The sequence below is a fragment of the Chrysochloris asiatica genome, unplaced genomic scaffold (genome assembly GCF_000296735.1).
Source record: "Chrysochloris asiatica unplaced genomic scaffold, ChrAsi1.0 scaffold00038, whole genome shotgun sequence".
Lineage (NCBI taxonomy): Eukaryota > Metazoa > Chordata > Mammalia > Afrosoricida > Chrysochloridae > Chrysochloris > Chrysochloris asiatica.
This window is the reverse complement of record NW_006408556.1, coordinates 4,867,711-4,884,404: the sequence shown is the minus strand read 5'-3', so window position 1 is coordinate 4,884,404 and position 16,694 is coordinate 4,867,711. Positions and strand designations below refer to the sequence as shown.

Genomic DNA, 16,694 nt, shown 5'->3' with positions numbered 1-16,694 from the left:
ATAAACCAAACATAAGAGGACTCTGAAAGGTAGAGAGAAGAAGGTAGATCCATCAGAACCCAAGGAATAACATGGTGGTGAGTTCCTGGGTTGTTTTTGTTTTGCCAAGTATGAGGGGGCTTTGAGAAGTTCATGGAAAAATTCCATTATCTTTTCATCTCATTTTTTTCCATGAACTATTTGGAGCTCCCTCATATAGCTCAGATTTGGAGCTGAATAGGCCAGAAATTCAAAGTGACAATGGGCGCAGACTTAAAAGTCCTGTTCTCTCAAGCCACGAAACCAAGAAAGGGGCAGCATAGCAACACAAAAAACTTTTAGACAAACACTGCTGTATTCTAGACAAACATCACAGGGAAGGACTGCGACCTCACACTCACACATGCCAGCCAAAACTAAGTGGAAAGCCTAAACTTCTACTCTCATCTGGCTGTAATGAAGCCCCCAATCCCTCAAACTAAGGTGGAGTCATAAAAGACATCGTATGGAATCAAGAATTTTATCCCCACTGAGCAGTAATGAAGTGTCCCTCCTACTTCTTGCTCATGTGGTCTCAGAGGAAGCCTAATGGACAATCACCACCCACCAAGAATGAGGCCACAAACACACTCCAATGCCACTGCCGCCACCACCACCACCACCATGTGTCAGTAGAGCTTATATGGGGATAAAGAACAAGGTATTCATGGAACAATGTCTCATGGGGAAACAGCAATCACCTCTGCCTGCCCAACAAAAATGAGGAGCCCCTTCTGACTCAGACATTAACATAGGCTGAGAGGGGAGACTGGACTTCTAATTCAATCAGTTAATAATGAGGTAGTAGTGGTTTGAATTTATCAACTGCTCCTTGGAAACCCTATACAGGGTCACTAAGAGTCAGAATCGACTTGACTGCACTAAACAACATACGTAATGATAATCAAAACAACACATAGATCAGTGGAATAGAATTGAGAACCTACCAATAAAACCATACATCTATGGTCAACTGATTCTCAACAAAGTTGCTAAGTCAACTCAATGGGGGAGAAACAGCCTTTTTAACAATTGGTCCTGGGAAAATTGGATTTCCACGTGCAAAAAAAAATGAAGCAAAATTCATACCTCATACCTCAAAATAGATCAAGGACCTAAATGTTTAGCATGAAGTCATAAAGCTCTTGGAAAGAATATAGAGGCAGCTCTGGGATCTAGTTTTTTGTTGTTTTTATTTCCCCCAATAATAGATTATCCAATTCAACAGCAAATTCACGAGAAACAGATGACAAAAATAGGTTCTTTGGACCTCATAAAATTTAAACATTTTTGTTCATTAAAGAACTTTATCAAAAGAATAAAAAGACAACCTACAGACTAAGAAAAAATTGGGGGAACAATCTAAAGGGTCTAATATTCAAAATATCTATAAAATTGCCACAACATACCAACAAAAAGACAAGTAACCAAATAAAAAAATGGGCAAGGACACGAACAGACACTTCACCAAATAGAATATCCAAGTGGCCAACAGACCCATCAAAAGATGTTCATTATCATTAGCCATTGTTGTTAGTGTCGTCAAATCAGTTCCAACTCATAGTGACTTTGTATATATAGGATTTCCAAGGAGTGGCTGGTTGGTTTGAACCTCCAGCCTTTCAGTTCAGTGCTTATGCTACAATGCCATTATAGACATATATATCAAAACTATAATGAGATACCTCACCCTTACTAAAACCTCACCCCTAATAGAATAGCAAAACAAGAACAAAAACAAAAAACCCACTTCCATCTAGTTGATTCCAACTCATAGCAACTGTATGTAAAACAGAACTGTTTCTTAGAGTTTTCAAGAAAGACTGTAAATCTCTATGGAAGCAGACAGTCTCAACTTTCTCCTGCAGAGTGGCTGGTAGAGTTGACCACTGACCATGTAGTATAGTGCTTAACCCATGGTACCACCTGGGCTTCTTACTAGAATGGCATTGTTAAAAAACAGAAAATAACAAATGTGGGTGAGGGTGTGGGGAGATCAGAATCCTTATCCATTGCTGGTGGGAATGTAAAATGGCATAACCATTGTGGAAAACAGTATGACAATTCCTCAAAAATTAAAAATAACACTACCACATGACCCAACAATTCTACTTATAAGTGTATACCCTAGAAACCTAAAAGTAGTGACACTTACAGACATATATACACTTATGTTCCAAGCAGCACTCTTCACAATAGAAAAAAGTTGGAAACAACCTAAGTCCCTGTCAACAGATAAATGGATAAAGAAAATATGAAACATACATACAACAAAGTACTACTCATCCGTAAAGAGAAATAAAGTCTTGATGCATGCAACAACATGGATGAACCTTGAAGACATGCTGAGTAATATAAGTCAATTACCAAATGACAAATACTATATGACCTCACTTATATGAAACGACAAGAATAGGCAATATTAGATATATCGAGACCAATGATATTAGTGGTTACCTGGGCAGGAGAGGAGAGGAAGAGAGGAAATTATTTTCTGGAAAGTAGTGAGTTTATGTCTATGGTAATGGGGAAATTGGCACAGATTAAAGGTAATGGCTACCTTACTAAATGTTTTGGTCAAGGACCCAATAGATGAACCCTGCTCTAAAGGGGAGAAATGTGGACCAGATTTTAGCATTCTTATAGAACCCAGGCTTACTTGACCATTGAGTCTGGAGGAAACCTTGAATCTGTTGCCCTTAGAGAAATGTTGAACTTTGAACTAAAACTATCCCCCGAAGTCATCTTCAAACTAAAAACAGTTTAAATAAATTAGTAGAGATGTTTGCCTTGAACATTACACTCTTTAAAGGAATTATCTAAATGATGCTAAGTTGACAACAATAACTCTAAAACATAGATAAGTAGTTTATGGAACAGTGAGTCTAGGTCAGTGTTGGTACAATAATATGTCTAGAGAGTACGAATGGAGACACAATGGGAAAAATGTAACCAATGCTATTGATCTGCACATGCAGAAATTGTTGAATGGGTGTATCATCTGCTGTGTATATTTTCACCAAAAATAAATCAATAAATAAAAGGAGAGTAACTGAATCGAAATTTTAAAAATGAAAAATACAACAATTAAACAGTTCAACAAATGGAAGAGACAGAGGAAAGGATCAATAAACTTGAGGGCTGAACAATAGAGTAACCCAATCTGAAAAACAGAAAATAGAATGGTGAAGGGTGCGGAGGAGCAGAGCCTCAAAGAACTCTGTAGGACAATAACAAAAAAAATCTAACACTTATGTCATCAAAGTCTCAGAAGGAGAGGAAAAGGCAGAGCAAAAGTACCTGAAGAACTAATAGCTGAAAACTTTCTAATTTGGTAAGTTTCCTAAGTGTTCTAGATTCAAGATGAGTGATCTCCACACAACATAAAGCCAAAGAAATCTACACCAAGAGAAATCAAGAGTCAAACTTCTGGAAAGTAAAGACAAGAAAGAAATGATACTTCATCTCTAGGGGAAAACTAGAATACAATAGCTTTCTCATTAGAAACCGTAGAGACCAGAAAGAAGTGGCACTTTATCCTTCAGCTGCTGTAAGAAAAGAACTGCCAATTCAGAATTCGATACTCAGTGCAAATACCCTTCAGGAATGGGGATATTGTCAGATGAAGGAAAACTTAAGAAAATTTGTTACCAGCAGACCTGTCATAAAAGAAAAGCTAAAGGAAGTACTTTAAACAGATAGAAGAAATGATAAAAGAAAGAATCTTGGAACAGTAGGAAGGAAGAAAATTATATATTGAAATTATATTTGATAGTTGAAACAGAATTATAACAATGTAGTTCAAACTGCATGTAAAGGAAATATTTAAGAACATTATATTATTGAAGGGCATCAAGAGAGATAAGATTTCTACACTTCATTTGAACTGGCAAAATTTTAACACCAAGAGATTGTCAGGAGTTTTATACATATCTATAATTTAATACTTAGGTCAACCACTAAATAAATCTATACAAAAATATACACTCAAGAATGTAACAGATAAAATGAAAATGGAATTCTAAAAAAATTCATGTAACACACAGGTAAGTGCAAAAAAGAAAAAGAGAAATGAACAACAAAAAGAATAGAAAACAAAAAGTAAAACGGCAGAGTTAAGCCCTAATATATTATTTTGTAAATGATCTAAATATACCAATTAAAATACAGACATTGGCAAAGTGGCTTAATAAACATGACTGGGCTATATGCTGTATATAAGAAACTCATTCCCAAAATAATGACACATGTTGTTATTAAGTGCTGTCTTGTCAGTGTTGACCAGTAATGATATATAACAGTTGAAAGTAAAAGGATGGTAAGAGGTTTATCGTGAAAACATTAATGAAAGACAAGTTGTTGTTAGGTGCCATCCAGTTGTTTTTGACTTACAGTGACCCTTATGCATAACAGAACGAAACACTGCCCAGTCCTGCACATCTCACAATTGTTATATTTGAGTCCATTGTTACTGCCACTGTTCAAACCATCTCATTGAGGTCTTCCTCAGATGCCCTACTTTTGCAAGCATGAGGTCCTTCTCCAGGGACTGATCCCTCCTGGACAAAGTATGAGAGACAAAGTCTTTCTAAGGAGCATTCTGGCTGTACGTCTTCCAAGACAGAATTGTCTGGCAGTTTGTGGTTCTTTCAATATTATTCTCCAACACCGTAATTCCAATGCACTGATTCTTCTCAGATCTTCCTTATTCATTATCCAAATTTCACACATGTGTAAGGCAATTGAAACTACCATGGCCTGGGTCAGGCATACCTTAGTCCTCACACTAACATTTTTTGCTCTTTAATCATCTGAAGAAGTCTTTTGCAGTAGATTTGTCTGATGTAAAACATCATTGGATTTCTGGACTACTATTTCCGTGAACACAGACTGTGGATCCAAGCCAAATAAAATCTTTGACAACTTCAATCTTTTCTCCGTTTAGCATGATGTTATTTATTGGTCCAGTTGTGAGGCTTTTCATTTACTTTGTATTGGGGTGTATTGCAGACCGTGTTGACTATACAGGCCACAGGCTCTGAGGAAAAAATTCTGGCCACTGGCAGTCATGGCAAATTGTTTTTCATCTTAGTTTTCAGTTATGTTTTTTATTTAATTCCAAACATGAGCCCTTAATGTCCACAGATAAATGTAAGGTTAAACCTTTCTCCAAAGGATTAACTGAAAATAGCTTAGCTACTTCCCGGTTCTTTGTTCTATAGACAAAAAAGCCATCCTCCCTGAATCTGTCCCAGGTGCTGGTTATTCAGCCAAGTTCCGGCAAACCTGGCTCAGGAAGCCAAAACAGCGGGACTCCACCCAAGCCTTTTGTCCTTCCCTTTCACCTTCCCCCAACTGAGCTCAGGGACTATAGATATGTTAATTGAGCCTGAGAATCCAAGTTGCGGGCCTGGGATTCGAACCAGCGAAGTACGATGTAAAGTTACCTGAATGTCTGGAAAATTACTGATGTTAGCTGTACCTTGTCTTAGTCCCTCCCAGCTTGGTGTGAAGCTCCTCCCCTAAATAAAACCGAGATGCAGGCCGGCCCAGGTGTGCATTACAAGTTGGAAGGCATGCAGTAAAGATTGCAGGGCAGTGAGTTGCTGCCTGCAGAGGCCACGATGCCTGTAGTCCCAAGTCTGCCCACCAGTGATGCATCCACCCTGGTTTCGGGTGCCTCCTTGTCCCCCTCTTGTCTTTCTGCGTATTCTTTTGCTATCCCTATCGCCGCTGGATCTCCCCTCCTCGTGAACCAAATACTCGTGAACAACACAACTATGTCAAGGACAGTCCCCGACAGTGGTGCAATCCATACTGAAGCCTGTAGTATTTGATTCTCATCAGTATTTCATGTCCTTTTTGTTTCTAGCAAAAGCAAGGTTGTATCATCTGCATATTGCAGGTTGTTAATGAGTCTTCCTCTAGTCCTGATGGCACATTCATCTTTATATAATCCAGTTTCTCAGATTATTCGCTCAGCATACAGATTGAGTAAGTGTGGTAAAAGAATGCAACCCTGCCACACACCTTTCCTGATTTTAAATTATTCAGTATCACCTTGTTCTGTTATAACAACTACCTCTTGGTCTATGTAAAGGTTCCTTACAAGCACAATTAAGTGTTCTGGAATATCCATTCTTCGTAACGTTATCCATAGTTTGTTATGATCCACACAGTCAAATGCCTTTGCATAGTCAATTAAGTCTGATTTCAGCTAAGCTCCATCTGACATCAGCAAGGTCAACCCTAGTTTTAGGAGGCAGCTCTTCGCTACCATATTTTGAGTACCTCCTAACTAAGGAGTTCATCTTGTGGCACTAATGTTCCACTGATATTTATAAGGTTATCTGTAGGTAACCAATTAGAAGTGGTTTGCTTGTCCTTCTTCCAAGTCTGTCTTAGCCTGGAAGCTCTACTGAACCCTGTCCACCATGGGTGACTCTACTGATATTTAAAATAAAGATGGCATAACTCCTAGCATCACAGCAACACACAAGCCTCCACAGGACAATAAGTTGATAGATAATTGGTGGAAACGAAAGCAGGAATGACTATTTTAATATCTTACATCTGTGGCATTGGACCTCAAGGTTGGTTTGAATGGCAAAGTTGGTGGTTCAAACTAACCATTTGCTCTTCAGAAACCCTATACAGGGTACCCTCTCTATGAGTCGGAACCACCTCAGTGGCTCTTAACAGCAACAGCACAATAAAGTAGTTGAGAGAGTCAAGAAAATTGCCAGAAACAGAGGGATAATATGTACTGGTAAAGGGTCAGTCCTACAAGAAGGCATATCAGTCAAAGTACATATGTCAAATAATAGAGCTATAAAAAAATTGAAGCAAAAACTGATAGAACATATAGAAGAAATAATCAAATCCACAATTACAGTGAAAATTCAACATCCCTCTCTCAACAATGGATAAAACAACTGGACAGAATATAGCTGTTTTACATGTGCTAGGTAATTTTATTCATATCAAACTCTGTGTTGAATGTTATTCACATTTTAAAGGAGTAAACTGAGGCTCAGAAAATTTAAGTAGTTTGTCTAAACTCATCCAGCCAGCTAGTAATGAAGCTAGATTCTCCAAGTCCAGGAATCATGTTTTTAACTCCACCCTTCCTGTAAGTGGTTTTTTTGAGCACTTGCCAGAGATTGGCAGAAATAGAGAAAAAAAAAAAGCGACTTCATGCATAAGCACAAAAGTAGGATTGGTCAGTCACATAAGAGATATGAAGTTGTTGATTAGAGTAAAGGAACATATTGGGCAGTAATGATAGCAGATTAAAGGAGATGCAGTGCCCAACTGATTTGTTGTTATTGTTAAGTGCTGTCGAGTCTGTTGCGACTTACAGAGACCCTGTTTAGGGTTTCCGAGGAGCAGCTGGTGGGTTTGAACCACAGACCTTGTGATAGGAAGTCCAGTGCTTATCCTATAGCGCCACACCAAGACTCTGCCCAACTGATTAAAAGCTTTAAAACAGACTAAAAGACCTATTGTTCCAAGTTTGTTTCCCAAGAGCTTCTAGAACAGAGAAGAATGAAGTGCTGACAATAGTAAACTTTCTTTTTTCTTCTTCTTTGCATTGGACTGTGCCATTTTCCATCCATTCTCTAATTGCGTTATTATAAAAGATAAACATGCACACTACAAAAACCTCCTGTGTGACACATTGCTGCAGTCCATCATGGGCGGAGATTCCTTTGTTCCCTGTGCCCTACTGAACGTCACCATGTGGAGGCAGAAATTTGGAAACTCATCATGGCATCATATCAATGATTTCCCTCATCTGGATCATCTGTGTTTATCTTTGTCTTGTTATTACTCCTATTTTAAGACTTAATAAAGAGTATAATAACTTATATGGAGTCCTGGTGTGGAGCTGTAGGATAAGCAAAGGACAGAAAGGTTGGTTTGAACTACAAGGTTGCCAGTTCAAACTCACCAGCTGCTCCTTGGAGACCCTATACAGAGTCACTATGAGTTGGAAATGGCTTGATGACAACATAATATTGATATATTTGAAGATGAGGTCACTTTTTTCCCTTACAACATCTTCCAGGTTATTTACATGTGTGTGTTGTTGTTAACTGCTGTCAGTCATCCTCTGACTCATGGTGACACTGTGTATTAACAGAAGGTTGTGGATCAGACCGTTGTGATCCATAGAGTTTTATTGGCTAATTTCTGGAAGTAAATCTCCAGGTCTTTCTTCTTACTCATTTGTAAATATAAACTATGCTTATTTATGCCTTCAGGATATAAATGAACCTAACAATAGTAACAAAGTCCTGGTGTGGCGCGGTGGGTTAATGTGCCATCCTGCAAAGCCATTTGAACTGCAAGGTTGGCGGTTCAAGTTCACCAGCTGCTCCTTGGAAACCCTATACAGGATCTCTATGGGTTGGAATGGACTCAGTGGCACTTAGCAACAACAGTAAAACTTAAGAGTCAAAGATCAAGAAGTTTGAGCAGATTTTCCTTTGTGAAAAGCTGCATTTCTCACAGGGATGTTAGCATTTGAGAAGGACTATTCAAGTTATAATGAAAGGGCTTTTACGAACCGCTCTGCTCTGATCACCTGGTTCTAGTTTCTACATCACTATGAATCAGAACCCACTAAAGACACTTAACAACAAGTAGATTTTAGGGCAAGAATTTAAGTCAGGTGACAGTGCCCAGAAGAAAAAAAGGGAATGCATATTCTGAGTCTCTGTGTCAACACACAAGGATACACTTTATCTCATCAAGTAAAGCTCATTAGAAAAAGAAACACAGAAGGGCTACCAATGGGGAATTAACCTTTCTTTGAGATTGGGAGCTGGCTTGATGACCTTTGACCCCATTCTCATTCTGAGTCTCTTTTTTATGTGAACTTCTTGCAGCTATCAATGGGCATGTTAGGTTTTGGTTTCATTGCCACTTACCTTCCGGAGTCTGTCATCAGTGCTTACCTGGTTGCCACAGCGCTGCACGTCATTCTGTCCCAGATGACATGTATCTTCGGGATTATGATTAGTTTCCACGCTGGTCCAATTGCCTTCTTTTATGTAAGTAATTTCAACCCTCACCCCAAATTTGAACTGCAAGGTTGGCGGTTCAAGCTCACCAGCTGCTCCTCGGAAACCCTATACAGGGTCGCTATGGGTCGGAATCGACTTGACAATACTTCACAACAACAATTCCCAAAAGGTGACACAGCTTATAGGCAGCCCAGTTAAGAGAGTTCTAGAAATTGTTTCTTCTCTGTTAGATTTGGGGGTATTGGTTAATTGCAGCTGCCAGTTGGACCATGCTCTCAGTTGCATTAATCATTTTGATTAATGTAAATCACTAGCATAATTTACATTAAAATTTGGTCTTTAAAATGGATAATGGTGATAGTTACACAGCATGGCAAATGCTTAAAAATAGTTAAAATGGCAAACGTCTTGCTATATACCATGAAACTTGGAAGGATCCGAACTTAATGGTGTGAGAAATGTTGTGCAGACCAACAAATGCTTAAGTAATCCAATCTGTACTCATTTTAGCCAGAGTGAGGTTTTCTTTATTCAATTTTGCAAAATCGGGCGCCCAACTCCATAGACACGGGAAGATGAGCCTTATGGCCTGCCAGTAAACAGGTTTATTCCCCTGTCTTGAAAAAGCCCCTCTCCAGCTCCGCTGCTACTACCCAATAGTATGAGGTCATGAGCTCCTCCTCCCAAGCTCCTTTTGTTATGCTAGCATGCCTACCCTCCAAGATTTCCCTTAGTCCTGAAGATGGACCATGCCAACAAGAGTTATTTTTCATGAAGGGCTTGTCTTGTTTTTCCGGATCTTGCAAAATTTTCTCCTTTGACAGGGTGCAGTCTTACCACCTTTCTATTTGCTCTCTATTAATGGAAATTGTTTGAATTTTCCTTCTCTGGCAGGTTTCTGCCTTACACAGGTCCCAGCTTTCTCAGGTCTTAATGTACATTTTACTACAATAAGAATTTGGTTTTTAACATAATGTATTTATCATAATTCCTCTCAATGCTTTTATATAATGGGCATGTATCATAAAACAGCTGAAGAATATATAATACTAAGTAGTCCCTGAATCCAGGAATGAAGTAAGGTAGATTTCAACTAAGCTAGACTTCAACTCATGACCACCCTATATATATTATAGTAGAACTGTACTCTTATTTTCAGTGGCTGATTTTTCAGAAGAACATGGGGCTTCAAAAACTTTGTGGGAAAATGGGATGAAAATATGAATGGAACGAAAAGATTATGGGATTTTCCCATGAACTTTCTGAAACTCTCTCATAGATTGCCAGACATTTCTTCCAAGGTGCCTCCCTATGGGTGGATTCAAACCTCCAATCTTTTGGTTAGCAGGCAAGCACATTAACCATTAACACTGCCAAGGGACGCCCAATACAGTCTAGGGAGATTAATGAAGAGTCCAATAAACTGAACTCCCTGATCATTTCAGTTGCACTGAAATATATAAAGTGTAGTCTCTCCTTACTGGGCGTTACTGCCTGTTTCAATGTCTCTTTTCAACTGAAATCAGCACAACATACACCCCAGGAGTGCTTACCCTCACTCTTGTAGACATGTTTGTACAGATCTTTGTGGTCAGTTGTATCCCTTGCTCAATTTCTGTAATATTGTTTTCTTTCAGAACATAATTAACTACTGCATGAATCTACCAAAAGCAAATTCCACCAGCATCCTACTATTTCTAACGGTCGTAGTAATTCTGAGAATCAACAAATGTATCAAAATTTCTTTTAACCGGTACCCCATCGAGTTTCCTATGGAATTCCTACTGGTAAGTTTTTCAGTGCTCCAAATTCAAGGTTTAGGACATTTTAAATACCTACTTTCCCCTCCCAATTAAATAAAAAGCAAGTGTCCTAGAAAAAGAAAAATTCATAAGAACCTGTGAAAATATTCATTTTTTTAAAATTCCTAAATCAAATTGTGACAAATATACTTTATTTTAAATACAAGCTTATATTTGTGTTGTTCTTGTTGTTAGGTGCCAGTCCGTCAGTACCGACTCATAGCGACCCTGTGCACAACAGAACGAAACATAGGCTTCTTCTCAAAGTATCTAAGTGCTTCTTTTAAATGATATTTTAAAAACACAGGGTGTTTTTTTTGTTTTTTGTTTCACTTGTGAAAGTAATATGGGCTCATTCTAGAAATTGAGAAAAACATAAAGAAAATGAAAACAAAAAAACCTCCTAGAATTGCACCACCCAAAGTGAACTATTCTTGGTATTTTTGTGTCTTCAGCTATTGACACCTTTGTTCGTACAAATATTTATGACTGACTGTGTGACTGGCCTATGCTCAGTGTTTGGTGAATTTCCAATTTTTTTGATGTAGAAGTTTTGTTTCCATTTTAATATAGTTGCCACCGCACTGTTATTGAACCTCTTTTTAGTCTCACTGTGCTACAGTAAAGAACTTGAGGCAGATGAGATATTAAGTGAACTCTCTAAACCACATAGCTTGTAAGTGGCAGAGAGCTGGGACCCACTGCTGTCTAGCATCACGGTTCTTGTTTTTTTTAAAAGTCTACTGGTTAAAATTGATCTTTTGTAGTTATAATGAATGTTTCTACTGTAATAAGGACACTTTCATAAGTTTATTAAAGCATTTCCCACTCTTGGGAGTTCTGAATTCTTGGGTTGTCTATAGGAAGGATCCTGTGGTAGAGATATTTAAAGTTCTTCAACTATCTATGTGGTCCCTTGAAACTTCCAGCCTCCCTGTAGTCAGGCAAGATCAGGTGACTTCTGGACCACAGAACAGGAGAATAGGTATGAGTCTTCCTGCTCTCTCTTCCTGGCTGTGATGACTTTAGAGGTCATATGTTGAGATTGCAGTGTCCTCAGGAGGAATCAGCCTGCATCCCTGGCACTGTTTGCAAAGGAGCTGCCCTGGACTGCCACCAGCCCACAATAGACTTTGTGTGAGCAAAAAGGAACTTTGTGTGTTAAAAATGTTAAGATCTCATAGTTTGTGTATTACCATTGTAGAGCCCATCTTTTACTAACCAACCAAAGGAGCCCTGGTGATACAGTGTGTTAAGCTTTGGAATGCTAACTTAAAGACTTGTGGTTCAAATCCATCGGGCACTCTGGGAGAAAAATGAAGATTTACAGACTCAGAAACCCTATGGAGCAGGTCTACCCTGTCTTTTAGGGTTGCTACGAATCAGAATCAGCATGAAGGCAGTGGTTGGGCTTACTAACTAACTGAGTGAGGTTCATACTCTTGAAAAACACTGCTTTGGGGATTGAGACCAAGCTGAGTCTCCTATCTGTTGCCTACCTCTTATGAAGATATATGTTTTTTCTTTCTTGGAGGCATTAAAAAGTTATTCATTCCTAAAGGGTCAAAGCTGAAAGGCTGCTTTTGAGGGACAGACTATTTGTGAGCCATAGTTAAGACATTTGTTCCTTTGAGGAATGCTATCAATAATTAGAATGCTGAGATTCAGCAATAAATTGGGTTGTCGTTAGGTTCCCTGGAGTCGGTTCTGACTCATAGTGACCCTGTATAGGGATTCTGATGCTGTAAATCTTTGCAGAAGCAGAAGGCCTCATCTTTCTCCTGTGGAGCAGCTCAGCTGGTGGGCTTGAACCACTGATCTTGTGGTTCGCAGTCCAGTGCTTATTCTACAGAGCCACTGTGCTCCCCATTAAAGTAGGTAAAGGCTTAAAACTATTGCAATTTAGGCATTAAAAAAAATTTTTTTTGGACCTAATTTGTACTTACAGGCTTCAGTAGCTGTTACACTATATGCAATAAACTGCTGATACACATGCCAAGTCAACTGATGGGGACAGAGTTCTCTTTTTGCTTTCTGCCAGGTAGCCGGCTACTACTTGGTCTGTCACTTTGTTGTACTGTGATGGCTTGTGTGCTGCTGGGATTCTGGAAGCTATGCTATGTGTATTTTACATACCAGGGTCATCCACAATGGAAAGGTTTCAGCCAAGCTTCCAGGCAAAGACAGACTAGGAAGAAGGAAAGATAACTACTTTCCAGTATTTCAGTCACTGAACACCTTATAAATATCCATGGAACACTGTCAGAACCAGAGTATTTAATATCCAATATGATGAAGAGCACCAGAATATTGTCAGATATAGTGCTGGAAGATGAGCCCCTCAGGTTGGAAGACACTTAGGGGTTGTAGTCGTTTTTTAATTATCTTTAGCAAAATTTTGTTTGCATGGGATGTTAATGATATTACCCGATGATTTCCATATTCTGTTGAGTCACTTTTCTTTGGAATGGGCACAGTCTGGCAGATGAGTGGTGGAGTTATGGTGTTGGGGGAGAATATTAAAAGTACCATGGACTGCCAAAAGAACAAACTAATCTGTGTTTAAAAAAAACTACAGCCAGATTGTTCCTTGGAAGCCAGGATGGCCAGACTTCGACTCTCATACTTTGGACATATTGTCAGGAGGGACCAGTCCCTGGGGAAGTATATCATGTTTGATATAAAGTGGAGGGTAGAAGAAAGAGAGGAAGACCCCCCGGAAAGATGAATTGGCACAGTGGCAGCAGCAATGGGCTCGAGAGTAGCAACAATTGTGAGGTTGGTGTAGAACCTGTTTTGTTCTGTTGTGCACAGGGTCACTATGAGTTGATATGAACCCGATACCTAACAACAACAACAACAGGTAGCAGGCATTAGAGGACTGAAAAAGTCCTCCTAGTTTTCCTTGGTAGCTAAGAAAATAGGAGTAGGAAGATGAGAGCTGTTATGGCCTGGGATATGAAAAACTTTTCTTATCAGTCACCAGGAGATTACTGCTTAGTGGTACTGGAGGAAACAGCAGAATCTAATCAGTCCATCCTTTAGATATGATACTAAAATATTTGGAAAAATTTTCAAGGCACTATCTGGGACCCAGAAAGACGATACGGACAAGTATATTTGAGTTCCTTAACTATACAAAATTATACGTACTATATTAAATTATACATCCTGGTGTGGTGCTGTAGGATAAGCACTGGACTGCCATATGTAAGGTCATGAGTTTCAAACCCACCAGCTGCTCCTCAGAAATCCTATAAGGGTTGCTATGAAGCTGAACTTACTTGAAGGTAATCAGCAACAAATTATATGAAATTATACAATTTAATAATATACTAAGTTATATAATTGTGTTTATGTACATATGTATACATATTGTACAGCAAACACCCAAAAAGTGTCAATAGTAGTTACCTTTGGTTTCTGATTTCTGCTTTTTAATTTTCCAAATTTTCTTCATTTTCCTTAATGAACAAATATTATCTCTATAATGGAAAGAAACGAGTTCCTTGGCCACCCAATACCTTTCTTGCCCCTGAACTATACACAAGGGAGCTGTAAAACTTTCATGAAAAAAATCCATTATCTTTTAATTCCATTTCCCACAAACTTGTTTCCTTCAAGCTTTTATTGTGAACTGAGTGATAGTTTTCATGGGATTACATGGGAGAACATTGGTTTTACACTCAACCTATCATATTTGTTTCATTGCAATGATTACAGTCTCCTCCATGCATCATCAGTTAATTGTATTTGCTTCTATTCCCTCTATTTTTTATTTTGTTTGTTTGATGTATACAAAAACACACAGGAATATATAATTATTTAAACAACCAAAGGGCACATTCTGAAAGCCTGTCTCCTGACCATCAGCACACAGCCTTTCTCTTTACATGAGTCCAGAGTCCTCAGCTGCTCTCTCCATGTCCTCACCTCTGTCTCAATCTCTGGTGTCGCTACTTCTCTGGATAGGGTCCCACATTCCGCTCATGCTCTTCTCTCCTGATGATCCTAGGGCCCTCTATTCCTTGGATGTAAGATTAACTACTTCCCCCTTTATGTTACAAAACCTTTACAGTTGTGACAATCGCAATTAGTCATGATAACAATTACTCACTACAGAATCAAAAGAATCCTATTCCCATCTCCTTTCGCCAGACCCATCTAGGCAAGATGAAAACTATTGAGTTGGGATTCTACCTTCCCACAAACTTTTTGAAGGTTCCTCATAAAGTCTAAGACATATCTTCTCTGAACCCAAGCTGTGACCCAAACTCTTCCATCCATTCTGATCTGGGGGCTTTCTCTGATCACAGCATTACAGAAACCAACTGCTGCCCTGCTAAGTGTCTGGTGGGGCTCTCAAAGTTGATCCTGGGGAAAGACTTATGTATTAGGGATAATGAGGCAAAGTAAATCTATAACATTTTTAAACTCAGGCATTGAGATCTCTTGTATCTGGTTTAATTTACTTTGGTGTGAGGTCTTTAGAAGGTGAAATAATTGCTAGGTTGTCTCTTCTCTCTAGTTGAAAGTCAGGGACTAGAAGGGAGAATTGCCATTTTTAGAAGTCAATGAAAAAAAAAAAAAGCAGGTTAATTGTTTTGTCTGTGTGTTTGTGTGTGGTATCAGGGGCTACTCCCTATCATTAAGGGCTAGTAAATATCCTGATTCTCTAGATATCTATATACCTCAACAGTCCCCCCAAAAGCTTATATCTATATTGATAGTATACTTAGATTTTAAAACATTTAAAAACCCAAGGCCTTGATACACCATTAGTTGAGAACATGTTTATATTGGTCTAGACTTATAAGGTCAGTGGGGAAAGAGAAGTCTGATGTTCATGTGTTCCAATCATTGTGTCAGAAAGTGAGGCAGAAGTTGCTTATCATTCTGGCTTCAATGCTAAAAGGAGCTTAGAGAAGGACACTTAGACCTTTAGAATCAGAGAGGACCCTACTTTTCTTGCCTCACTGAGCTAGCTCTGCCTTCAGGCATAGAGACTTCCACTCATTTCATTTCCTGTCTTCCAGAGACTATGGGCACTTCTGCTCCTGGAAGCAAAGAATAAAACTTGGATGATTATGTGACTTTTTTTTTTTTTCTTTAACGTCCCCCACCCTACAGATTGTTGGCTTCACTGTACTTGCAAACAAGCTAAGCATGGCTACAGAAACCAGCAAGACGCTCATTGAGATGATCCCTTATAGGTGGGTAATGTTACTTTTCAGCACTGCTGACCTCGAAGAAGTCACAGTCCCTAAAATTGACCACATAGAAGCTGACTTAACAGATAATCTGGACAGCAGAATAAAATTATTAAGACCAAAACATGAATGAACAGGGATCTGTTCCTATAACCATTTGGATGTTCTTTAATTCTCTGGACAACAATCTGATGGTAATACTAAAAAGAAACTTTATTATGTTAAGTAAGGAGAGTTTTCCAGTTAACAATAGGGTAGGAGTATACCTAGTCAGAGGTTCTGATCATGGTAATATGTATTTGGGAATATGATAAGATCTTAGTAGAAATAGAATGTATTGTGTTAGTAGACTGTCACCAAAAGGAATGAATCTTGACATTCTGGTGATCTCAAAACTATAGGGTATAAAGTGGAGGGTAGAATTTGGAGGTAATCTGCATTGTTGTTGTTGTTAAGTGCCATCGAGTCGGTTCCGACCCATAGCGACCCTGTACAGGGTTTCCGAGGGTGTAAATCTTTACGGGAGTAGAAAGCCTCATCTTTCTCCCGCGGAGTGGCTGGCAGTTTCGAACTGCTGACCTTAAGGTTCGCAGCCCGATTCGTAACCACTATGCTACCAGAGCTCCTGGTAA

At 38.9% G+C, this 16,694-nt stretch overlaps 1 protein-coding gene across 1 annotated transcript in view; it reads left to right on the top strand.

Annotated features, from left to right (window-relative positions):
- The window catches only part of SLC26A8 (solute carrier family 26 (anion exchanger), member 8), an 80,283-nt gene that overhangs the window by 29,194 nt on the left and 34,395 nt on the right, over nt 1-16,694 (top strand). The window contains exons 5-7 of the mRNA XM_006860568.1: nt 8,913-9,077; nt 10,688-10,837; nt 15,983-16,065. Of these exons, the coding sequence (XP_006860630.1) occupies nt 8,913-9,077; nt 10,688-10,837; nt 15,983-16,065 (398 nt within the window). The remainder of the gene's footprint in view (nt 1-8,912; nt 9,078-10,687; nt 10,838-15,982; nt 16,066-16,694) is intronic.